Source organism: Juglans microcarpa x Juglans regia, chromosome 1S (genome assembly GCF_004785595.1).
Source record: "Juglans microcarpa x Juglans regia isolate MS1-56 chromosome 1S, Jm3101_v1.0, whole genome shotgun sequence".
Classification (NCBI taxonomy): domain Eukaryota; kingdom Viridiplantae; phylum Streptophyta; class Magnoliopsida; order Fagales; family Juglandaceae; genus Juglans; species Juglans microcarpa x Juglans regia.
In genome coordinates this window covers 26,381,466-26,408,628 of record NC_054595.1, presented here as the reverse complement: position 1 = coordinate 26,408,628, position 27,163 = coordinate 26,381,466, and the positions used below count along the sequence as shown (strand labels likewise).

The 27,163-nt window shown below is 36.2% G+C and overlaps 1 protein-coding gene and 2 pseudogenes across 2 annotated transcripts; 2 read left to right on the top strand and 1 right to left on the bottom strand.

The window, feature by feature from the left end:
- Positions 1-5,501: 5,501 nt before the first annotated feature.
- On the top strand, positions 5,502-13,459 carry LOC121247793 (pleiotropic drug resistance protein 1-like). Of its 2 annotated transcripts, XM_041146243.1 has the most exons (23): positions 5,503-6,296; positions 6,431-6,551; positions 6,653-6,741; positions 6,836-6,920; positions 7,129-7,288; positions 7,403-7,479; positions 7,788-7,841; positions 7,953-8,043; positions 8,126-8,427; positions 8,603-8,884; positions 8,977-9,293; positions 9,378-9,538; positions 9,645-9,748; positions 9,833-9,989; positions 10,068-10,297; positions 10,405-10,737; positions 11,271-11,561; positions 11,650-11,733; positions 11,835-11,968; positions 12,106-12,333; positions 12,447-12,618; positions 12,708-12,962; positions 13,082-13,459. In XM_041146243.1, the coding sequence occupies exons 1-23, from the start codon at positions 5,956-5,958 to the stop codon at positions 13,349-13,351; spliced, it is 4,338 nt and encodes a 1,445-aa protein (XP_041002177.1). In that variant the 5' UTR covers positions 5,503-5,955; the 3' UTR covers positions 13,352-13,459. The 2 variants fall into 2 exon arrangements, with proteins under 2 accessions (XP_041002176.1, XP_041002177.1); XM_041146242.1 differs by having other exon boundaries at positions 5,502-6,296; positions 7,788-8,043.
- An 8,787-nt stretch (positions 13,460-22,246) lies between these two features.
- Positions 22,247-23,103, bottom strand: LOC121247465 (annotated as a pseudogene).
- Positions 23,104-24,081: 978 nt separating this feature from the next.
- LOC121247798 lies at positions 24,082-26,833 on the top strand (annotated as a pseudogene).
- The last annotated feature ends 330 nt before the right edge of the window (positions 26,834-27,163 follow it).

The following is a 27,163-nucleotide window of genomic DNA, read 5'->3' as shown; positions in this document are numbered from 1 at the left end:
ATAATTTTAAAGTGTACAAATTCTGTGCACTCTCTTTGAAAAAATAAATAAATTTGAGATTTACATAAAAAATTATTTTTTTTAATAGTGGACCTTATCTTTTTTTGAAGAGAGTGCATGAAGTTTACACTTCTTAAAACTATATATAACATTATTCTATTATTAATAACATATTTTCATTTCTTTTATATTATTGCGTGGTTGACAAGATTTACCGTGTCAAGCTAAGAAAGTAAGAACACCATATCAACTATGAGTTTTATTATTCATCATCTTCATACATTACACATTACATTTATTTTAAATTTTTTTATTTTTCATAAACTAATTTAATTCTTTTATTTATCATCCATACATTATAGATTTAATAAGAAGAAAAATAAAAAAAAATTATATATTATGTAATATAAGGATGATGAGTAAAATCAAACCAATTATATATACACGCATAAACCGTCCAATATATATACAAATATACATACCATGCACAAAGAAAGATTGAGAAACGACTCCATGCTACGAACATTGTGCAGGCCTGTTTTTCAGAGTGATTACTGACACGATTATAGGGCATACGAAACATTACAATTCTGTATGGGGGACAAAATCAGAAAATTTAATTTGGAAGGGAAAACTAATTTATAGAGTCTAAAATATATATAAAAAAAGAAATTACATTTTATGAAATTTTTACACTCATAAACTTCATGTAAATATAATTATGTAAAATATTAAGAAAAATATCGAGTGTCTATAATTATTACTGCAACATTTTTCATGGTTCCGGTCAATTTCTAATTTCGTCCAAACTACTTTCATTAATTTTTAATCCTATTCCGGATAAGATTGATCTTTTTTTTTTTTTGTGATATTGTACATTATTGTTACTGTGACATTGAAGTTGATGTCCCTTGGAATAGATTGACTTGCCAAGTGGACCGCGTCTTCACTTCAAAAAGAAATGTTGACAACGACAGAAGAGGCACGGTTAAGGCATCGCATCAGATCAGATTATCTCGGGTGGATAAAAGTATATATTCTCCTATACTACTAATTATCACGGGTGGATAATGTGCTAGGCTGCTAGCTAGGACAATATCTCATTAGAACTTTTCTATTTATAAGCTTCAAACATCATACGTGACAACTATTCATATGTCAATCATTTCTCAATCAAATCTGAACAAAGAGCTCGTTTACGAAGTGGGATAAGATAATAATTTTATGAATAATAATAAGATAGTTTAAATCGAATATTTTTAAAAAATAATAAAAAAATAGTTAAATAAATAATATTATAAAATAAAATATTGTTAGAATATAATTTTATAATATAATTTTTATTTGAAGATTTGAAAAAGTTGAATTATTTTTTATTTTTTATTTAAAAATAAAAAATGTCTGTATTTGAATTATTTGAAATTTTGAAAAGTTGTAATGATTAATTTAAAAAATATTTGTATTTGAATTATGTTTGAAAAGGAGATGAGATGATATGAGAATTTTTGGATGAGATCTATTTCCAAACAAGCCTTAAAAATTTTGAGTTGATCGTATGAAATTCTTTACACCACAAACTATTCATATGTTATAACTTGATTTACAAGATTTAAATTTTAAAATTTATATTTCAAATCAAATTATGTAATGTGGATTGTATATAGTATAAATGTATAAAAATATAATTAGTTTTTTTAGATTTCTTTAAAAACCAAGGTAACCCATATCTATGCCAAAGACTCTTGTATAGTTTGAGAAGAAAATGAGGTGATGGTTAGTTTGAGAGGAGCCATGCAAGCTTCCAAATTCTAACACAGTAAGATAATGTTTTGAGAGAATAATTTACTTGACTATTCCAGCCAAAGGTTCTTTGTATAGAGAAACTCGTTTACAATTATTAGATTAACTATAATAAAAAAGCTTTTAATTGACCAAATTTATGTTATAAAAAAGTCATTTTGGTAAAAAATGACTTGCTTGCTACCAAGATGACATTTATCTACCATTGAAGGTGGTGACTCAGTGGTTCATGAGTTTAAAGTTGTGTTTGAATGTTGAGCTAAATTCAGTTGAGTTAAGTTCTTTATTAATAGTAGTGAGTTGAGTAATGGAGAGAGTTATGTGAGGCCCATCTAAACTGAGTTTAAAGTGTGTTTGGATGATAAAATGAGTTTAATATTTTTTTATGAGAAATTGAAAAAGGCCGTAGGACCCACGTGTAAAGATGTTTTAAGTTGAAAAAAGTTGTGGGTTCCACGTGTAAAAAGGTTTTGCGTTGAGATGAGTTTAGTAATTTGAGAGTTAGGTGTTTGGATGTTACACCAAGTTTAAAGTTAAACCGAACTCAGCTGAGCTCAGCTGAGTTTGGAAGCCAAACGTAGCCTAATAGTGGGCACTACGTCTTGGGGTCGAATCTTGCAATGGGAAGTGCTTAGGATTATTTGTGACCCATTGGCTCATGGATCATTGATGCCTTTGTGGGGCTAGGATCAGGCTATGACTCAAGTTCGATTTGCAGGGAGCGCCTATGGTTCTCGCCGTCTAGACCCCTCCTATCTGGCTCTCTAGTGGGTTGGGTGCTACTATGATCACTTATTGGTAAAGAAGCCATCTCTAGTCTCCCCCTCCAACTAGGGGTGCTACCCGTAACATAAGGTACGGGATAGCCCCCTCCTTGCCCCCGCCTTGCATGGGTCATGGGTGGGGTTTTATCTCTGCCCTCTGCCCACTTTAATAACGGATTACAGTCCACTAGATTCAAAAATTATTTATGCGTTTAAAAGTTATCAAAAACACATTTTTAAACCTAAATTGTAAATTTAAATTTGTAAATATGACTATAATTTAAAAAATATGTAGTTTTTAAATTTGCTCGTATATATTTTGTGTAAGTTGTAATGTAATGGAGTGCCCCTTTTATAGATTATTTTCACAATACAAGTTTCACACTTAAACAGTGTGATACTCTTGTATTGCCTTAATAATCTATAAAAAGATCACCTTACTACACTATAACTTACACAAAATATTAACTAAAAGTTATATTTAATACATAAAATAATAAATATTTATAAAATAAAATATATATGTGTGGGGTGGGAGAAATGCGGCGCGGAGTTGGGCCCTCCCCGTTAGGGGGCCAGATACATGGCGCGGCAGCGGGACCCTACCTCCAACACCCCCCCCCCCCCCCCCGCCCCAATTTTAAAAAAGATAACATTTATCTAACAAAATATTTAGCGTAATAAAACATTTGTCCTAGTGAATACAATTAATTTTATATGATAAAATTCTATCCATTTGAAAATCTTTTTCTTGTTAACCACACAATAATATAATATAAAGGAAAATAATAAATGAATTAATTGAAATATGCAACGAATAGTACGCCATTAGTCTAGGTATTATTTCGATTTGTTTCCTTAATTGGGGATTGTTCACGGCAACTTGTTTGAATCCAATTATTTCGATTCATGCCTTACATGAATCTCCGACGGGTCCATTTCTCAGACCCAGATCTCCTCCATTTTCATACCCTATCCCCACCACACCCAATGTTTATAACCATGCACGTCAAATCGTGTTAACGAGTCGTGTTTGCATCATGTCAATATATATATATATATATATATATATTATATTATATGGGTCAACTCGAACACGACCCATTACGTTTATCGTGTCAAAATCTCAAATCTTAACACGACTCATTAACATAAAGGATTGACACGACATGACCCATTAGTGAATACTACGAAATGGTTAACACGGCTTGAACTGACCCATTTTAATTAGTTTATGTAAATGAGTTAAATAGACTTGAAATTAACTCGTTTGACCTGATCGAGTTTAGCATAATTTTATATAAATGTTAAAATTTCAATATTTATAAAAAGTATAAAACTAACTGCAAGTAATCAAAATATCAAAATTAAAATCTTAACAATTTTACTTTTAGGTATAAGAGTATAATTGTAATTTTAATTTTCTTAACGGATCATAATGAGTTATAATATATCAAAACAGGTTAGTTTGTTATCAACCCATATCAACCTATTAAGCAATCATGTATTAATAAGTAAATTCGTTTTGATCCGAACTTGTTAAGATTAAATTTAAATTTATTTTTATTATTTTATATTCATATTAAGTCAACGGATCGTGTCACATATTGACACTCAGACATGTAGCTCAATAATAAGCTTTTTTTTTGAAGGCCACCTCTTGGGAATCACCTTTTTGCACACCAAATAGACTTAAGTACAGCTAAGACAATATTCGTGGCAATCACAAATTTACACACCCAAGTTCTTGAAAATTTCACGAAAAAGGAGAAACAAAAGAGAAAAGAAAGATACATTTGATTAGCTGTAATATGGTTATGGAATTTACGTGAACGAAATTTAGGATAAGTCTTATTGTAAATGATTTTGTATATCAAATTGTATATTAATATTAAATATAAAATATAAAATATTCGTTTAATGAAATAATATAAATTAAAGATAAAAATAATTTTTGTGAGATAAAACATCTTATTTTTTTTCTAATTTTTTTTTTATATTTTTAATAAAAAAAATATATGAGGGTTGGTAAACTGTGCTTCGACCTAGCAAGTCCCCGAAATTTAATACCGTCCTTCTAGAAGCATAAAAGTCCAACAAATCAAGAGAAATCCTAGAGGCGAGAAGGAAAGCACAGAGTTTAATTAGAACGCCCGCTCCCCACAATTCATGGGCTGTCCGCCGTTGAAAGCATGAGTTTGTTGACCACATTAATTCAACTACTATTATTTCTTCTCTCTTTCTAGAAGCCCCATCATCATCATCAGACAACCAACTTATGCAACTTTTTCTCCTTATTTATTTATATATTTTTCTCAGTAGTAATTTTTTTTTTTAATTGCCTTTGGTCACTGCTGATATCATGTTTCATCTCTTTTATTTATGTTTTCTGTTTTTCTGAATTACTGCCGATATCATATGATTCCTTCATAAATAATGTGACGTACAATGGATATGGAAAATCCGATCCCCCCTGCATCCATATATATATAATCATTCAAGATAATTGAAACGGTTGATTCTTTTCACATACGTACTGTTTGGATTTTTGTCAAAGTCATACGACATTACTCGTCATTTATGACCCGAAATCTAGAACGTGCGTATTTTGTTTATTTTTTCAATAATTAGATTTAAAAAAAAATTATAAATTAAATGACTTGACTTGACTATGTTATGGGTTTATAAATTTAACTCGTTTTAAGTATTTATATATATATATATATATATATATTGTCTGTCTCTATTCACCAACCGACGTATTGAAAAATAATTGAAGCATGGATGGGCAAATGTGGGTCACTAAAATGGTAAACGCATGATCTGATTCTACAAAAAAATATAGACAATTTGGTTAATAATATTTTATTTAATATCCAATAATAAATTAACATCAACCGCGTTTTATACAATTTTTTATTCAAGTGGAAATGTTGGTCTAACAGCAGCCGGCGTCTTGGGTTCCGTTCAAAAGACGGGAGGGAGCAGAGGAGCCAATGACGAACAACTTTTTCAACCTTTTTTTATTTTATTTTTTGTTGCATTTAATTTTTATTTTCCGCGTCAGTTCTCTTACACAAAAAGGAACGATTTTAGCCGCCCTTATATTTGCCACCATCCCTAGTCCTATGTATATAGGTGTCATGATCTTTCCTCATTTTCGACATTGCTAGAACGAGAGAACACAGAGCTGAACCAACCCTATAGAAAGAAAGACATAACACTTCTGGGTTTTGGTGGGTTTTTGCAGTTGTTGCAGCATCGTTCTTTGGTACTTCTGTCCACGAGGATTACAAATCGTACACATAGTAAATTTCTGAAAAAAAATACAAATATTTCTGGGTTTTGGCTGCTTTAGCAACTGCATTAATCTTTTGTTGGGGGTCTAATAATGGACGCCTCTGGTGATATCTACAAGGCCAGTGGTAGTTTACGAGGTAGTTTACGATTACGCGGTTCGTCGGCATGGAGGAATAATGCTGTGGATGTTTTCTCGAAGTCTTCACGAGAAGAAGATGACGAAGAAGCTCTTAAATGGGCTGCCCTCGAAAAACTTCCAACGTTTGATCGCCTAAGAAAAGGTATACTAACTACTTCGAAAGGCGAGGCCAGTGAAGTTAATATACAGAATCTTGGATTTGAAGAAAGGAAGAAATTGCTCGAGAGGTTGGTGAAATTGGCCGAAGAGGATAATGAAAAGTTTTTGTTGAAGGTCAGGAATCGGATAGATAGGTAAGAGCTCTGCCAATTTCTTTTTCCCAAGTTTTCTTGGAAGCCAACTGGAATTAACTTGTTTTCTTGAATATATGTACTTATTTTTTCGTATATCATTTAAAATAATTTCTTCGTTTCTTGGAATTTCTCAGAGTTGGGATCGATCTTCCAACAATCGAAGTCCGATTTGAGAACGTTAATATCGATGCAGAAGTTTATGTAGGAAGCAGAGCTTTGCCTTCATTCTTTAACTTCAGTATCAGTATCGTAGAGGTAACTATATATTTTCATCATATATACCGTAATCTAAGTTAAAAAAGTTTTATTCCTATCGAGTGTTTTTGTCAATTTGTTCTCGAATTTACACTTCGCAGGGATTTTTGAATTTTGCCCATATTTTATCAAATCAAAAGAAACATTTGTCTATCCTTAAAGATGCTAGTGGAGTGATCAAGCCTAGGAGGTGAGAGAACAGGCTTATCTATAATCATGAGTTTCTGATAATTGGAATGAACTTCTGGGAACCACGTTTTATGTTGTGCGTATCTATTTGACAGAATGACTTTGCTATTGGGTCCTCCAAGTTCCGGGAAGACAACACTGTTATTGGCTTTGGCTGGAAAGCTTGACCCAGATCTGAAGGTGAATATAAATTCATTTCAGATTCAATCCTTTCTTTTCTCTATTATTTGTAAACTATTGTCATTTTATTCTAATCAATATTTGAATAATATAGATTCGAATTTTTTTTTTTAAATTAATATAATAATAATGATAATTAAATCTATTATTCTCTATTTTGGATTTTTAATATCATGTCTAATTCGGAAACTGTAACTTCTAATTTCAGTTCTCTGGGAGGGTGACTTATAATGGCCATGACATGAATGAGTTCGTGCCTCAAAGAACTGCAGCCTATATCAGTCAATTTGATCTCCATATTGGAGAAATGACTGTAAGGGAAACCTTGGCCTTCTCAGCAAGGTGCCAAGGGATCGGATCACGCTATGGTTAGATTATTACTTTTTGGCATCACTTTTTCCATTTTCTCCTTTCCTTCAATTAAACTTTTCCGACGAGTAATCTGTAAACAAAAGAATGACTAATATTTTTAAAATGTGCAGATATGCTAGCAGAGTTGTCTAGAAGAGAAAAAGAGGCAAATATCAAACCTGATCAAGATGTTGATATCTACATGAAGGTGAGACAGAAATTATTGGCCTGTAATTATTATCATTGGGAGGTCAATATCATTTAACTTAGGGTGTGGGATTTTTATGTAACTAGTTTTTAACTTGTTCTGGACCTCAGAAGACAATTAAGATTCCAGTACTATTAAGAGTAACAATGCTTGCAACTATAATCTTTAGCATGGTTCATATTATGAGCAAGAATTACGGTCGAATTTGGATTGAATAGAGTCATTAATCTTGGTATTTTTTAAACATTATATAGTTTTACAGTTAGTGATGATGGCTTTCTTCTGTTTTTTGGCTTCTGATATATTAGGCAGCAACAACTGAAGGCCAAGAGGCTGATGTGGTGACAGATTATATATTGAAGGTAATTTTCTTATTTCCAATAGAGTTCTGCAAGTGGATGACCATTAGGATTTTGGAAGCATTTGCATCATATCCTTCAGATTTTTTAATTTGCTTCACCCTGAACTCACAGGTTTTGGGTTTAGAAGTGTGTGCGGATACCATGGTTGGAGATGAAATGTTGAGGGGTATTTCTGGAGGACAAAGAAAGCGTGTCACAACAGGTACATGAGTTACATGGAAAACAAAACTCACTTTTCCTGATACGAGTTTCCTATCTGATAATCTATGTAACCCAAATTGTAGGGGAAATGATGGTTGGACCAGCAAAGGCATTGTTTATGGACGAAATATCTACAGGATTGGACAGCTCGACAACTTTCCAAATTGTGAATTCGCTCAGGCAATATGTTCATATTCTCGATGGAACAGCAGTCATTTCTCTCCTGCAGCCTGCACCAGAGACATACAATCTTTTCGATGATATCATTCTCCTCTCAGATGGCTACATTGTGTACCAGGGACCCCGTGAAAACGTTCTCGAGTTTTTTGAATCCATGGGCTTTAAATGTCCTGACAGGAAAGGTGTGGCTGACTTTCTGCAAGAGGTTAGTGTAAATCTAGACTTCGTTGGCCTCATTCATACTAATAATGGTCATGCAAATATTTTGGCAAGCCAAAAAGTGCGGTGATGGTAGAATAGCATTGACATGTAGATAAGGAGATGAGCCTTAAATCTGGAGTCTCACGCTTATTATTTTCTTTATGATCAACTGGTCATAGGTGACGTCAAGGAAAGATCAAGAGCAGTATTGGGCACGCAAAGATGAGCCTTACAGTTTTGTCACGACCCAGGAATTTGCCGAGGCATTCCAATCATTCCATGTGGGAAGAAGAATAGGAGATGAACTTTCAACTCCATATGACAAGACAAAAAGTCACCCAGCTGCATTGACCACCAAAAAGTACGGCGTTAGTAAGAAGGAGCTATTAAAAGCTTCCTTTTCAAGAGAGTACTTGCTGATGAAAAGAAATTCGTTTGTTTATGTCTTCAAGTTAACACAAGTAAGTTTAAAGTTTGTGTTTTTTTTTTTTTTTCCTGTTGCTTTTATTTTCTACAAACAGGATCTTGACTAGGTTTTCTTCTCTGCTTTTAGCTTTTCATTATGGGACTGATTGCAATGACACTTTTCCTACGGACGAAAATGCCACGTGATGATGCAACCGATGGAGGAATTTACACCGGTGCTTTGTTCTTCACTGTGATTATGATTATGTTTAATGGAATGGCAGAGTTGTCTATGACCATTATAAAGCTTCCTGTCTTTTACAAGCAAAGGGACCTCCTCTTCTATCCCTCATGGGTGTATGCTATTCCTCAATGGATCCTCAAAATCCCGATAACATTTTTAGAAGTTGCTGTTTGGGTATTCATGACCTACTATGTCATTGGATTTGATCCGAATGTCGGAAGGTACTTACAATGAATTTGCTGCACATTTAGCCAATGTTTTAGCCGTGTGTGCTTCCTAATATTTTGCCAATGTCCATATTACAGGTTGTTTAAGCAATACCTGCTACTAGTACTTGTAAACCAAATGGCCTCTGCATTATTCCGATTCATTGCAGCAATGGGGAGGAACATGATTGTTGCTAATACCTTTGGGTCATTTGCATTGCTCTTGCTTTTTGCCTTGGGTGGCTTTATCCTCGCCAGAGGTAACAACACATTTAACTGAGAAATTGGTTTACTAATTTTTCTTTCCCTATTAACTACAATATACATTAAATAAGGCTCCTTTGCTCTGTTTGCTTGCTTCTACAGAGGATATAAAGAAATGGTGGATATGGGGTTACTGGATATCACCTTTGATGTATGGGCAAAATGCAATAGTAGTTAACGAGTTCCTGGGAAACAATTGGAAAAAAGTAATTCTCGAACTATACTTTTGAAACTTTATGATGTCTGCCTCTTATTAAAAAGCTAATGCATGATTATATTTAACAATAAAGGTTCTCCCAAACACAACCGAACCACTGGGAGTTACAGTGCTGAAGAGTCGTGGGTTCTTCACCCACGCCTATTGGTATTGGATTGGTGTAGGTGCAAGTGTTGGATTCATCTTCCTTTTCAACATTGGTTTCATCATCGCTCTCTCTTATCTTAACCGTGGGTATCTCCTCCTTTTTTCACTTTAATCATTCTAAACAAATCAGATTTGTTAAGAATAATGGAAATTTTGTGCAGCATTTGGGAAGTCACAGTCTACAAAATCAGACGAACCGGAAAGCAATGAAGAGGGCAAGAGGACAGGGGGGGGCATACAGTTAACACAGAGAGAAAACAGCTCAAGTCAGAGGGGAAGTACCTCATCAGCAATTGAGGCCAGTCGTAATGGGAAGAGAGGAATGGTCCTTCCATTTGAACAACATTCCATCACTTTTGATGAGATTATATATTCTGTTGACATGCCACAGGTAACTTAAACGATAGATTCTCGACGAGATGAATTTTTCTGTATTGATTTTCAAAATAAGGATTGCCCGTAAACTTCTGACCTGAATTTTTTCAATTGAACTTGCAGGAAATGAAGGAGCAGGGTGTCCTTGAGGATAAACTGGTGCTTCTAAAGGGTGTAAGCGGCGCTTTCAGGCCCGGTGTTCTCACAGCTTTGATGGGTGTTAGTGGTGCTGGTAAAACAACACTGATGGATGTGCTGGCTGGTAGGAAAACTGGTGGATATATAGAGGGGAACATCACAATTTCGGGTTACCCAAAGAAGCAAGAAACGTTTGCTCGAATTTCTGGGTACTGTGAGCAAAATGACATTCATTCTCCTCATGTTACCGTGTACGAGTCCTTGGTCTATTCAGCATGGCTCCGCTTATCCTCTGCTGTTGATTCCGAAACAAGAAAGGTCGGTATTTAAAAGACAACTCTCTCACTTTTATGTTCCTATTTCTCCTAGTGAATTGGCAATCTGGCTTGTGCTCACACCTGGAGTCTGGAAATTCTTGCTTATGTTTAGCTTACTTGAATGTTTTCAAATCTGAGCTTGTCTTCTCTAGGCATGGCAGCGGATTATGACAACAAAACTGCAATGAATTTTATACACTGCAATGTGTGTGTGTACTTTGATTACAAAACTGCATGGTATTGTCAAATATTGAGTCCCGCATTAGGCTGTACCTGGGTTATCTGGGCTATTTAAGCAATTACAAGGAGCCCAACTGTGATTAATGCTTTTGGGTTTTTGCAACCCTGGGCCATGAAAAATAATCTCAATAAATCCACTTATAAGCTGTAATTTGTCGTTCTTCAGATTGAGTTTACAAAGCTTGTTCTCAATACTCGAGCGTGATATGATGATGAAAGATGGTTGAATTGCCATGATGAGTTTGAATACCACTACCAGAAATCTTGATTCATGATTCTATCTAATTTTTGCAGATGTTCATTGAGGAAGTCATGGAGCTTGTGGAGCTGAACCCATTGAGGAATGCACTTGTTGGGTTGCCTGGTGTAAATGGTCTCTCTACCGAGCAGCGCAAGAGGCTCACTATTGCTGTCGAGCTTGTGGCAAACCCCTCCATAATATTCATGGATGAACCAACTTCAGGTCTAGATGCAAGAGCTGCCGCAATTGTCATGAGAACAGTTAGGAACACAGTGGACACTGGAAGAACGGTTGTGTGCACAATCCATCAGCCAAGCATTGACATATTTGAAGCTTTTGATGAGGTGAGAACTCTTAATTATCTACATACCAGGTGAGAATTTGTTGGTTCTCTTGTAGATTTGAACATGACATATAAAACATGTATTGCAGCTTTTCCTAATGAAGCGTGGAGGACAAGAGATATATGTTGGCCCATTGGGTCACCACTCTTGCCATCTTATCGAGTATTTTGAGGTTGGTTGCTATAGAAATCAGAAATACTGACTTCCAAACATCAATAAATCATTTTCTATGTTGAAAATTTCCTAATACCTATACATTTTCCTGTCTTCTAGAGCATCAAAGGAGTCAAAAAAATTGCAGATGGTTATAATCCAGCAACTTGGATGTTGGAAGTTACAAGTCAAGGGGAAGAAATTGCTTTGGGTGTAGATTTTACTGATGTGTATAAAAACTCAGAACTATACAGGTATGTTCATGTTAAATGACTGATTGGAAAAAAAGAAAATATACAATCTTGACGATGTACTTATAGATCCATGTCAATATTAAGAACTTCAATTTTTTTTGGCTGAAATTTCCACTCCCGATTGGCATGTGCATCAGGAGGAACAAAGCATTGATTAATGAGTTGAGCAAACCTGCTCCTGGTTCAAAGGATCTCTATTTCCCGACACAATTTTCGCAGTCATTTTGGACTCAGTGCATGGCTTGCCTATGGAAACAACGCTGGTCCTATTGGCGCAACCCACCATATACTGCCGTCAGATTTCTCTTCACGGTATTCATAGCCTTGACATTTGGGACAATGTTCTGGGACCTTGGCTCCAAGACGTAAGTAACTACCAGAAAACTCAGAAATGTGTGTATGTATGCATATGTATATGTATATAGACTTTCATGGTTTACGGCTACATTTTAATTATTCCTTAAATTTTCTATTGCAGGAAGAGGATGCAAGATTTATCTAATGCCATGGGTTCCATGTATGCTGCTGTTCTCTTCCTTGGCGTCCAAAATTCTTCGTCTGTGCAACCTGTTGTGGCTATTGAACGAACAGTCTTCTACAGAGAAAGAGCTGCTGGAATGTATTCTGCTTTGCCATATGCATTTGGACAGGTAACTAGGTTCACATATTGCACACTCAATATATATATATATAGTTCAATAGCTGGGTATGTTAATGCAATTTTCATTTATTGTATCAGGTTGCGATTGAGATCCCATACGTTTTCATGCAATCTGCAGTATATGGCATTATAGTTTACGCAATGATTGGATTTGAATGGACTGCAGCCAAATTCTTTTGGTACCTATTTTTCATGTTTTTCACATTGCTGTACTTCACCTTTTACGGCATGATGAGTGTGGCTTTTACACCAAACCACCATATTGCTTCCATCGTATCCTCTGCGTTTTATGGTATCTGGAACCTGTTTTCAGGATTCATAGTCCCTCGAACTGTAAGTATTTGCCACTTTAGATGTGCAGGTTTTTAATTGTACAGACAGGTATTCATAACATTTGCTAACTCTCTTTTTTCCTTTCCTTTCCTTTCATTTATCTACTTGGTCAACAACAGAGGATTCCCATTTGGTGGAGATGGTACTACTGGGCATGCCCTGTTGCCTGGACATTGTATGGACTGGTGGTTTCGCAATTTGGAGATATTAAGGATGTACTTGAGGACAGTGAAATTCCTGGTGAAACCGTGGAAGAATACGTGAAAAGGTATTTTGGATTCAAGCATGATTTTCTGGGAGTTGTGGCAGTTGTGGTTGCTGGGACTGCCGTGCTCTTTGCATTTATCTTTGCGTTTTCGATCAAGGTGTTTAATTTCCAAAGGCGGTAGGCAGATTGTATTTGATTATTTGTATCGGATCATGTTTCAGGATTAATGCTAACAACTAGCATTGTCCAAATTCTATTTTTCATTATTGTCATTATTATTTTCTGAGCATAACAATGTACTTGATTTAATATAAAGAAAGAGTTGGTTACTAGCACTATATGTGGTTGTTCTTCTTCTTAGCTCCATCCACTAACTACTAGAATACAAAAAACGAAAGCAAGTGACAGTGGATCGATGGACTTCTTAGCTCCATCATCCACTTCTTTATGATACATGTTGATCACTTCATAAGAGATCATCTTCTTTCCAAAAAAACACATTTTCTAAGCAACTAGTTTTTCTTCAAGGTGACAACCCAACCCCATTACAACAAATATGGATTTCAAACCCAGGATTGTGGTCTGCTATCATCAGGTTTTAGTATTAAAACTAGGAATAACTGGAGTAAGCTGTTAAATTAATATACCTATATCATGATATATAGCTAAAATGGAGTGGCACACTATTTTTTGTCAGCTCTTAATGCATTTTTTTTTTTGGAAGAGGACGGCACCTCAATTTTATTGATTGCCCTCACTTATGGCAGAGGAATACCGTGGTAACAAGCAGGACACCTGTGATTTACAAACAACCATCCCATGCATCAAAACCAGTAAAATAAAATCCCTATACATTAAACTAAACCAAAAAACCAATCTAAACATGCCTATGTCCTTTTACTGAAACAGTTAAATTCTAATGCTTGGAAGACCAATCTTGTCTAAGCGCAACATACCTTTTATTTTCCGTGGTAAAGAATCAATAGTAGTAATCTACGATTAAGGCCCTCCTCTCCCATACGTGCAAGAAAATCCGCTGAAGCATTCCCTTCTCTAAATTGGTGCAATATGGAAAACTGAATATCATGTAAAGCAAACATCAACTCATCCCAAAAATCCCATAAATACCAAGCCGTGCACCTTTGGTTTTTTAACCAATTAACCACAAGACTAGAATCACATTTTATCATAACCTGTGCGAAGCCCATCTCTTTGCAAACTCCCAACCCCCACAATCAAGGCTTGTAGTTCCGCTTCATTGTTAGTACCATGACCAAAGTGAGTAGAGAACGCACTTATAAAATTCCCGTCATGGTCCCGTAAAATTCCCCCACCGCCACAATTACCAGGATTACTACGACAACTTCCATCCACATTTAGCTTGATCCAACCCCGTACAAGTTTATTCCAATAAATAATCATCGGACACCTTTTTGTGTGATTAATAAAAGGCACCTCTAGTGCTTTAAGGATGGCCTCATCCGTAGAGGAAATGGACCATTTTTGGACCATCAATGAAGAGATTTTCCGTAGCCATATCTTCACCGCTACCCACACTCCCATAGCCGATTCTTGCACTCCCTCCATTCGAGCTTTGCATCTTCTTAACCATAAACGCCAAGTGATAAGAGAAGGTATCATGCCAATTAAGCTGCCACGTTGACTTGATTTTTTTGCATAACAAAACCACATCCTTACCGTCTCCCACCATATTGATCCCTCCAAACTAGGAACACCAAGTGCTGTTGAGGCCATAGTCCACACCTGGTGCGCAATATTTCCTGACCAAAACACGTGTTCCAGCGACTCAACTTCCCCTGTTGCACAACAATCACATCTTGAAGCCAGTGAAATGCCCGACGTTTGGACCTGGGTATCTACCGCTAGAGCACAAAACTTGGCTTTCCACATACAGATGGAAATCTTCTTGGGCAACAAAGGATGCCAAATCCAGTTCATACCTGGTTGTTCCGCTCCCTTAATGCGAATTAGTTCCCAAGCACTTTTAGATGAAAAAGTGCCATCAACTTCCGGTTTCCAGATTATTAAATCCTTCCCCTCTCTTCCGGCAACTATTTCTTGCATAATTTCCCCAGCCTTATCCAATCCAACTAGCTCCACCAGTTTATTTTCATCCCAGGAGCCTTCAACCCACACATCTTTAATTTTGAGCCCCTCACCTCTCAATTCCGAATAACTACATAGAGGTCCAGTCTTCAGCCACCTATCATACCAGAAGGATGATTCGCCATTCCTTACTTTGACTTGAACATTTTCCACCACATCTGGCAGCACACGTAGAACAACTTTCTAGAAACGGGAAGATTTAGCTCTAATCTCAACATTAACCACATGTCCCTGTTTGACATATTTAGCCCGGAAGAAATTAGTCCACAAATTTTCCATCGTCAAGAATCTCCACGCGAACTTCATGTGCAAGGATCTTTGAACCTCCGAAAAATTCCTTAGCCCCAGGCCCCCCTCTTTGACAGGTTTATATAAACGATCCCAGGAGCACAACATTCTTTTTTATTTTCCACCATGTTCCCCCAGAAAAACCTGGCCAAGATAGCATTAATTTTTTTAAAGATAACCATATGAACCTGGAGTACAACCAAAAGATGTATTGCCATACTAGAGAGAACATGCTTAAGAAGCACCAGTCTAGCACCTTGAGATAGCATATGTAATTTCCAGTCGGCCACTTTATTACGGATCTTAGTAACCAGAGGCTCTAAGTCACGGGAAGTGAGACGTCCTGTAACTAGGGGAACACCCAGATAAGTCACTGGAAATTTCCCCTCCACAAATCCCGTCAATCTCATTAAACTCCGCCGTCTAGAACTATCAATTTTCTTCGAAAAGAAAATAGCCGACTTATCTTTATTTATTGATTGCCCTGACCATTTCTCATAAGTTTCCAAAACATAACCAAGTCTCCTTATCGATCTCTTTTCACCATTTACAAACATTAGGAGATCGTCAGCATATAGAAGGTGAGATACAAGTGGCATACCAACTGGATGTGAGAATCTACGTATTCGACCTTCCTCAAAAGTTTTCCGTAGCATTCTTGATAAAACTTCCTCCATTAAAATGAATAAATAAGGCGACAAATGATCACCTTGCCTTAATCCCCGAGAAGGTTGAAAGAAACCTTTATACGTCTCATTCATCATTATAGAGAACCATGGTGTAGTCACGCATCGCATCACCAAAGTACAAAAATGAGAAGAAAATTCGAACCTGTCTAGAACCCTTGCCAAAAAAGACCAATCAACACGATCATATGCTTTGGCCATGTCAATATTTAGCATAACATTTCTGCCCTTCACTTTTTTGTTTAAAGAATGCACTAATTCTTGGGCTAAAGTAATGTTATTAAAAATACTCCTGCCCGGAATGAATGCTCCTTGTTCAGAAGAAATTAAACGAGGTAATAACCGAGTCATACGTTGTACCAAAATCTTTGAAAAAATTTTATACACCACTGAACAAAGACTAATGGGTCTAAACTTGTCAAAACTTTTTGGTTCCTCAACTTTAGGAATCAAAACAATGTATGCAGATGTATAAAAGTGAGGCAAAGAATTGCCCAAGAAAAAATCCACCGCGGCCTCCACCACATCCGCCTTAATAAAATCCCAACAATGTAAATAAAAGGTTGAGCCAAAAGCATCAGGCCCCGGCGCACTCTCCTTCGGAATTGACTTTAAAGTAGCGTGAATCTCTTCAACGGTTTTTGCACGGACAAGTTCACTATTATCTTCCATAGAAATTTCCGTAGCCAACAGTTCGGATAAATCCCCTTGTACAACAGAATTTGGTGAAGTGAGAAAATCCTGGAAATAAACTGAAGCAGCCTCATGTACCTGCTCCGGCTTCTCTAAAATTCTGCCATCTTCAAGAACCATCCGAGTAATGATTTTCTTCCTCTTTTGGTTAACAATAGCATGGAAAAAACTAGTGTTCTGGTCACCCACCGAAAGCCATTTTTTCTTAGCCAATTGTGATAAACGAATTTCTTCTCTATATTCCCAAGTATCCAGTTCAGATTTTGTACTTAGATAATCACACTCAACATCCCGGTCATAAGCTCTTTGAAGCTGATGTTCTAAAATCTCCAACCGCTCCCCCAACATCTTTATATGCTGCCCCACATGCGCGAAAACATTTCGATTCCAAGCACGCAGTACATTCTTCACATTCTTCAATTTTTCCACCAATTTTAACAAACCAGAGGACATGACTGGTTCACTCCATATCTCTTAAACACATCTCCGGAAACTTGCGTGAGAGCACCACATATTCTGAAAGTGAAAAGGATGAGGACCGTAGCTTACCTCAATCTTTTGGAAATTAATGATCATAGGAGAGTGGTCCGAGAACTTCCTCTCTAAATATTCAAAATGTGTCGTCGGAAAGAGAGTTACAAAAGAAGAATTTATGAGAGCCCGGTCTAAACGAGCCCAGCTTCTCATGCGTCCTTCATGTCCATTGCACCATGACAATCTTCGTCCCACCACCGGTAGATCTAGGAAACTACAAGCATCTATACATTCATTGAACTTAGCCATGGAAGATAAAGGCCTTGGATTCCCACCGATTCTCTCCATATCCTCTCTAATGATATTGAAATCCCCCACTACTATCCACGGATCAGTTAGACAAACATCCTTTAAACTATTCCATAGATCACACCTCTCCATCTGATTACATTTAGCGTAAACGAAAGTGATCAAAATCCCGTCTGCACCATTTGGTTTGACGTACGGACCACCTCAAATTCAAAAGAATCTCTCCAAAAAATCCATAATTTGCCACCCAGCTCCGAATTGTTATAGAAAGACAGAAGCCTCATAGATACACCCAAATGCTCCATTTTCTCACCAAACTACGCAGTCTTTTCTTGGAACTGCCTAAACCTCGAACATTCCACACCAACATTTTTCCTATCATAAGTTCAATTTGGATGGACGATATAAAACCCGTTGAGACTGCCTCACTGATGTTTTCTTCACACTTAGCTGTGTTGAAGACTTTTCTTTCTTTTCCGGATCCAATTCGTAACATTTCTCCTTTGAAAGGGGTTGTAGCCCAAGTCTATCCTCCTTATCTGACATTTCGCACATGTTTTCTAGATTTAGAAGCTCATAACTAACGAATCCAAATATACTGTTGTAATGTATTTTCCTTAAAATTAAGGAAAATATAACGATTAATGGTGGAGATTTATGATGAAGAAGGAGCACAACAATATCAACACGTGAACCACACATAGACACAAGCCTTTTAACACAAATTCAACATGTGAACCACACAATATCAAGAAAAACTCAAGGTATCTTGGATATGGCTTTCTAGCTCAGAGACACATGAAGCCTTTAACACACAAATTACTAAGTTCAAGGTGATTTCAAGTCCTAAAAAATAAATTACTTGTGGAAAGAACTGGATTAGAGTCTAATTGGAGAGTTTGAGATGCCAGTTTTGAGATTTAAATTACAAAATTAAAAAGGGAAAAGTGTTCATCATGACAAGCAGTAAGAGAATTCATACCAAGTACAAAAGAAAACCCCTCCACCCAACGGCGTAACTACAAAAGAAAACCCCTTCCTCCACCGGGTTGGTTTGGATAGTGAGGTGAGATGAGATGAGATGAGATGGTTTTAGATAAAAGTATAAAGTTGAATAAAATATTGTTAGAAGGAGCACAACAATATCAACATGTGAACCACACAATATCAAGGAAAACTCAAGGTATCTTGGATATGGCTTTCTAGCTCAGAGACACATGAAGCCTTTAACACACAAATTACTAAGTTCAAGGTGATTTCAAGTCCTAAAAAATAAATTACTTGTGGAAAGAACTGGATTAGAGTCTAATTGGAGAGTTTGAGATGCCAGTTTTGAGATTTAAATTACAAAATTAAAAAGAGAAAAGTGTTCATCATGACAAGCAGTAAGACAATTCATACCAAGTACAAAAGAAAACCCCTCCACCCAACAGCGGAACTACAAAAGAAAACCCCTTCCTCCACCGGGTTGGTTTGGATAGTGAGGTGAGATGAGATGAGATGGTTTTAGATAAAAGTTGAAAGTTGAATAAAATATTGTTAGAATATTATTTTTTAATATTATATATTATTGTTTTGGGATTTGAAAAAATTGAATTGAAATTTGAAAAAATTGAATTGTTTATTATATTTTGTGTGAAAATCTGAAAAAATTATAATGATGAGACTAGATGAAATAAAATACTCTCTGAATCCAAACAAACCAAGAAAAGGGGGCCATGGCCCCCCCTAGCCTCCCAAAAAAGAATTAACAATTCTTATTCAAATTCAAATAAAATTTGGTAAAAAATAATTATTTGAAAACTTTCAAAAATATGAGAATTTTCTTCTAACTCCATAAAAAATTCTTGAATAAAAAATAGAGTATGAAAAAAAAAAGTTTCTATATTTTCTTTTTAAGTACATAAATTTTGGGTATTACTCCTCTTCTTGCAGCTATATTATATGTTGGTGCCATGCAAAACATATTCACTAAGAGTGCCATCAGCCATGTAGTACATGTACCAGCATATTTGATCCTTGCAAGGAGACGGCCTATGTTCCCTTGGATGAGGAAACTAAGATCTGAACACAAATGACAGTAGTATCCAGGCTAGGTTTCTTAGTATTGGCATATGTTTGTTTGAGTCACTACAAGAAAAAGAGCTTTTCTGACAACTAAGTCATCGCAAAAATTCCTAAATTTGCCGAAAAATCTATTTCCGGCAAGAAATAAACAGTTTCAGGGCAGCCGCAAATGTTGTTCACCAAAAACCCGTTTTCAGACACTTAAGAGTGCGTTTGGATGTTGAAGTGAGTTGAGTTGAGATGATAAAATATTGTTAAAATATTATTTTTTAATATTATTATTATTTTGAAATTTAAAAAAGTTGAACTATTTATTATATTTTATGTTAGAATTTGAAAAAATTGTAATGATGAGTTGAGAGGAGTTGAAGATCCAAACTAAGCTTATTCAAGTGAAATAAAACTTTTTCCTGCGATTTTTGTTGGCCGGAACAGGTGGAAATGAGCGCGAGAAAAAGCCTACCAAAATGAAAGAATATCTTCGGAAAATTCATTTTTTCGTAGCAACAAAGCTGTCGCGTTAACATAATAATTGTTCTGGATTGACCTCAAGTAAAAATAAAAAATAAACCATTAGCAACCACAATATGTATGGAAATGTTAGCCTTATCAATTAAGCAACAGTATGACCTACATGCAGGCTGCAACGAACAATCCGCGTTTTGATTTGATCAAAATGCATTATCGTCTACTTGATAAAAAATGTGCATCAGGGTATAACATATTGATGAAAATTACCGTCAGAGTTTAATTCCATTATGATCTGCAATCTAAAATTTACGATTATCATGATCAGAAGAAATCATGTCATGTATATTTTCCTAAGGATTTTCACGTCAGTTCGCAGTTTGTGTCTCGGATTTCTCTACTTGCAACCTATAAAGTAGTTTAGTTCTCCTTGGTTGGCTGGCTGGCATGCTGCATGGGCGTAATACGTACAAATATTTTCACATATATAAAATATTGCACACACATATCTACATATTTTGTGAATATTTGGGATTGATCATGACCTCAAACCCCATATCAAGCATTCTATCAGTACTTGATGATCATGTTATTAGAAATTAATTAAGGAGATGCCAGAGATTTTATTAGAAATTTACAAGTACTTATATATACTCTTAACCCATTGCATGGGGAATTAGTCTGGCGGTGCTGCTCTGATTCAGCAGTTTATGATCACGTCCTTTGGGTCACTTGCAAATTCAACTCCTTACCTTGGACGAATAGTTAATTTGGTGATTGTTCTTGCGTGGTAATTAGCAGCAGCTAAGCCTCTGGATACACAGTTTACCGCATTGCGTAGTGAGGAAGAACTTGATGAGAAGGAGATCATGCATGGAAAGAACAGCCGTCAAGATCCCAGTTGTGGCTGAAAACGCAATTGGAAATGCATGGTTCTCTTGCTAGTGGCTCAGCACTGAATCCAAAGGCCGGTGACACCGCAAACAGCTCATCTGAAACCTCAACTCCCCAAAATATTTAATAATTTTTTTTCTCCAGGAGAACTCACCATTCAGAATGATTTCTTTATTTTATCTTTTAAAATAGATCGTTAAATTTTATTTTATTTTAAATAAGAATTTTTATAATATATCTTATCTTTTTTACCTTCATATCATTTAACTAATTATTTTTTATTCTTTTTAAATATTTATTTTCTATCAATAAATTTACAATATCCATATATTTTTTATATTTGCAATATATTTTTATATATAAAGTAATATAATTTAGTCTTATACACACAAAATAAAAATATATGAGCCAAATAAAAATTAAAAATAAAATCAAAATATGAAAAAATTGGTTAGAAGAAAATGAAATAGATGTGTTTTAAATGATGAATAATAAAAAGAATTGCTTACATGGTAAAAATTAAAGTAAAAGAAAATGAGGGAATAAATGAAATATAAATAATAAAAAAAATTTTACAGGATGAACAGTATCCACTACATGTATCGGGTTACTATAGTTAATTGTATTTTTTTTCTTTTACATAATCAGATAGAACTCATTTTTTGAATAATTCTTCAAATAATTTATATTTCTTGTATAATACATGAGTCATTATGAATGCTCTAAGGTGTAACGTATGCTACCAGAAACATTATATATGAAAAACAAAAAGTTTCAAACAACATTAAATATTTATATTATAATACAGTAATGTCAGGTACAAGTTTCGAATAGATAAATTTCGTACAAAAGTAGATTTCATTAAAATATAATAAGTTTTATTTATACTTTCTGAAGTTTGGTTTTTTTTTTTTTTTTTCCGATAAAATGATTGTACAAGACTTATCTATTTGAAACTTGTCTATTTAAATACAAATTATACATCGTACCATAACATATCCAAAAAGAAGATTATAATTCACAAATTTCGTATATATAATGAGAATTGAAGATGTTTCAGCCAATATATATCACATATTAATATTATATATCCACCACTGAACGGCCGATGCTCTTGTATCTTGAGAGAGAGAGAGAGAGAGAGTTGTTGGGTCCCTTTCTGTGTTGGGTTGTATGGTAATGAATCTTGTAAATGCTAAGGGATGGGACATCTCCAGTCTCGAGTACATGACTCGCCTCCACTTGGCTAGATCTATGATCATCACACTGGTGTTAAAGTAGCATGGTTTCCTTTCATCGAAAACGCCCTTAAATCTCTGTTCCAACCATAACCCTGCTGTGAAATACTTGTTGAAATTCACGTGGCAGTACTCCAGAGCTCTGATTGTTTTGAAACCCAAACTCGTAGTCCATAGCTTGGATATCTCATCGACGATGGTTTTCCCATAGCTTGGAGATGTCATGGACAACTCGTAGTCCATAGGTCCCGTACAATCTTCAAATCGAAGAAATACCCGTTGAACTTCAAGTGAAGGAAAGTGGATCTCACCAAGGTTTCGAGGTTCGTCTCCGAGACCAAGAAGTGGAAGAAGATACTCTCCAGACACAGCGAATGCTGCATAATCGAATGGACAACGACGATTGAGCCGAATGTACCAAATTGGGATTGCAGACATTGGTTTTGGGAGAGCTTTCCAAAATAACAGAGCTACATTCATCGGCATTGCAAAATGCCGAAGGCTTTTCAGAACGAAAACCAGCTGAGGTTATCGGATGGCAACACTTGACCCGGTAAACGGAGGTAGTTGTCAAGGTGGGAAGAATGAATGGCTTTTGCGAGAGGGAAGAAGGACTGCAGAGAAGGAGAGAGGACGATCGTGACCATTGCGACGGAGAAGAAGAGATAAAATCTCATAATCCAAAGCATCTTCACTGTATAAATCCCTCTACCTTCTTGAAATTGCTAGAATCGAGGAGAGGAAAGAGTCAAGTACGTACGTTTGGGTAGTGAGAATACCTAAAAAGTATTGAGAATGTTTATGAATAGTTATGAGTAGAGATTGGGGTGAGTTTATGAGTCCCATTAAGAGTATTTGAAGTTGTTTGGATGTATGAAGTATGTTGAGTTGTTGACTTTTGGATAGATAGTTGAAAAAGATGTGGGCCACATCAATGATAGATTTTTTTTTAATGATGATGAAATGATAATTTTATTTATATATAATAGTGATAAATATTTTAGTAATTTTATTTATTTTTTATATATAATAGTAATAAATATTTTAGTGATTTTATTTTTTTATTTATATATAATAGTGATAAATATTATAGTCATTTTATTTTTTATTTTTACTCTCTCTCTCTCTCTCTCTCTCTCTCGCTCCCTCCTCTGGCCCGATTCTCCCCCGCACCCGATTCTCCTTTAGCCCAGTCTGGCGGCGCCGTGAGCCACCCAGCCTCACCGCCACTATCGGCGACTCCCCCTCACGCCGGCGACCAAGCCAGCCACCATCGATCTCCCCAGCGCGTAGCTTTCTCTCCCCTGCAGTAACCCAACCGAAATGGGTTTCACCCATTTCTGTCCATTTGTGCCGCCATACGCGGCCACCCAGGCCACCGCACCTCTACCACCTCACACCGGCAACCACCTCTCGCAGACCTAGCCACCACGAACCTCCCTCTCCCTCTCCGTCGCACACTGGCATTCGCATTCGCACTCAACACAGACTCTCGGCTCATAGTGAAACACAGTGGCAAGAGATGTTTGAAAACTACTTCAAACTCATTTAGATGGAAGACTATTTCCATCTGTACGAGAGTTCCTCAGAGTATCTCAAAGTAGTTGGACACCCAAACGTAGCTAATATATTTGTCCTGAGATTCTTTGGTTCCAAACGATCGTCGATCACAGAGAACAAAAATGACATTTTTTTCTTTTTCCCATATGTTTGTAAGCCCATGTAATGAAGATATGAAATATCCTCTTATCCTGTGTTTCCCCTGCAGGTCGTCTATCTAACACCAACTCCCTAAAAAAGCCACCGGCCACAAGTTGTGCACCAAGAATGAAAAAGATATCCTTGCCGGAAACTGTCACTTCCCCTGCCAAATCATCTCAGTTCGCGGCCGAATGCTGGTTCGACAATGCATGTATCCTTGACATGGACTACTTTGTCAAAACCCTCTCCAGCATTAAGGCCAAGGGTGTCCGGCACGACCTCATCGGTTCCATAATCACCCACTACGCCTCCAAATGGCTACCTGACCTCTCCGATGGGGACGTCACCCAAAAGGGCCAAACAAATTACTTGGAAGAATCTCTGGGAAGCGTCACAGCCTCATGGATGAAGAAAAGGTTCTTCGTGGAAACCATAGTAGGAGTTCTCCCTCCTGAAAAGGACTCCATCCCATGCAACTTCCTTCTTCGCCTTCTCCGGACCGCCAACATGGTTAGGGTTGAGCCAACGTATATAGCCGAGCTTGAGAGACGCATTTCATGGCAGCTTGACGATGCTTCACTGAAAGAGCTAATGATACCATCGTTCAGCCATACTTATGGGACTTTGCTGGATGTGGAGCTTGTTATTCGGCTGGTGAAGAGGTTTGTGAATTTGGATGAAACTGCTAAGACGAGGGCTTCTTTGATTAAGGTAGCAAAGCTCATGGATTGTTATCTCACTGAGGCCGCCCTTGATTCAAATATGAGCTTGTCGAAGTTGGTTGCGATTGCAGGAGCTCTCCCTGGCCATGCTCGTGCCTCAGATGATGGGTTATACCGAGCCATTGATACTTATCTCAAAGTAGGTTGCATTTTATGATTCATTCTTATTTTCAGTTGTTTTGTAAGATCCCTTTGGTAGATTAATATATAGTTTTCTCGTTAATTTATTTTCATATTACTTTTTTGGATTTAGAAATGAACAATTTAGTTTCAGATTATAATTTAGTTTCATTTATAAGAGTACTGCCTAATCCAGCTGGTATGATTCTCTAGTAAGAAATGATACATGGTAAGAAATATTTATACAAAAAAAAAAGTTACAAAAAAAAAAAAGAATACAAGAACCTCATCTGGGATTTATTAAAGTTTGAGTGGTTTTTTCCCCTTGGGGCCTTGAAGAAAAAAAAAAAAGGGTCCCAATGGATTAGTTCTTGTGTTGTCACCAGCGTGAGATTCTTCATTTGAGGATGCCTGAAAGGTTGGTTAGGTGGCCGGGGTTCTTGCCGGGCATGCAGAAATTTAATTGACATCAATGCCCATTATCTTGATCGATTAGTGATTAAAGTAGCCTAGACTTTTCTAAATTTGGCTTTTGCATTGTCCTGATCTCATGGAGCATGTGAAAGCTGGTCATGTAAGGCGTGGGGTTGGAATATTGGAGATTACTCCCACGAAAGGCAAACTGACAATGATCATTTTGTTTGGAATGTGCTTTACAACATCTCTCTATTCGAATCTTAGAATACAATCTGCCTCTTATCTTAAAAATAAATCTATTCCCTTCCCAGCGCAACCCATGCCAGTGCAACCGTGATGAAAAGGAAAAAGGAAATGGAAAAGAAAATGGGTGCCTTATTCTTCATTTACATAATAAAAGTATTTTAGCAACAAATATATTACACAAAAATAAATTCACAAAATAATATGGCTTGATGTAGTACATCAGATTGTAAAGTTATTTTTATCATAAAGTAGATATAACGAATTATCACATGAAATTATGTCATTTAGTGGGTTTACTTTATTGTAATTTTTTTTGTCTATAGCACTTCTCTTTAGATAAATCATTTCGGAAAAACAAATGAATAAATGATATAATTAGAATGTTTTTGTGCCCACGAATTAGTAATATATAGTTTGTGATCAGCATATATGATTATATAATTGATTTGCATACAAATGTAAATACTCATTTTGTGTTATTCTTGTTCATACATTGTTAGTTCATCGCTTCCATGCATGCCTATATATGCATTGTGGAATCCTAAACTGCATAGTGCATGGCCTGTTTTCTGGCAGGCGCATCCTGCAACATCAAAGGAAGAAAGAAAGAGTCTTTGCAGACTAATTGATAGTCGAAAATTGTCACTAGAAGCATCTCCCCACGCTGCCCAAAACGAACGCTTGCCCGTCTGAGCTGTTATCCAACTACTCTTCTCCGAGCAAAATAAGCTCAATCGCCATATTGATTGGAGTGGCTCCTTCAGTACAGCACCTGGAGCCCGAACCCAGGGTTTGAACCTCCGGCTCGGTGCTATTCAAAGCGTGAAATGACAACTCAACAAATGGAGATAAGGAGGTTGAAGGAAGATGTTTTTTGGCTTCAAAGCCAGTGCAACTCCATGCTAGCTCAAATTGAGAGGCTTACAGAGAAGAAGGGGTTTTTCAAGTGGAAGAAGTTTGGAATGCCTTCACTCAAGAGTGTTAATGAAATTGAGAAAATCGAACAAGTTGAAGTGGAGGCAAGGTTAGGGCGGGAAACGCCATTGGACATGAAAACCAAGTTGATGAGAGGTCGGACTCTTCCCAGGCGGAGGAAATCTATGTCTTGAACTTGAAGGCGGGTTAGGAACCAATTAGCTTAATTATGTTCTTGAATTGATGATGTTGTTTGTTATGCCTACAGAAATACTTATTAATTGGTATATCACATTTATTTTACATTAAAAATAGTTATATATATATATGTATGTATGTAATTTCTATTGCAATTTAAGAACGGGATATAACAGTTTAATGACAAGATATAATGATTTATAGATCAGTCAAGCATAGAGAGTCAGAGACAAGTGGAGGAGGAACAGAGGGGGCATGACCCCTCAGAACTCCCTAATTATCCTCGCTTGTTTTTAGAGATGAAATGAGATTAAAGTTAAAAAGTTGAATAAAATATTATTAGAATATATTTTTTAATATTATTTTTGTTTAGAATTTGAAAAAATTGAACTGTTTATTTTATTTTATGTGTGAATTTAAAAAAATTGCG

Excerpts from the sequence above, each read along its gene's own strand:
- LOC121247793 (XM_041146242.1), top strand. The coding sequence starts at position 5,956 with ATGGACGCCTCTGGTGATATCTACAAGGCCAGTGGTAGTTTACGAGGT. Across the intron at positions 7,289-7,402 it reads AGGGATCGGATCACGCTATG|ATATGCTAGCAGAGTTGTCT; the intron begins GTTAGATTATTA and ends TAAAATGTGCAG. Across the intron at positions 8,428-8,602 it reads TGGCTGACTTTCTGCAAGAG|GTGACGTCAAGGAAAGATCA; the intron begins GTTAGTGTAAAT and ends AACTGGTCATAG.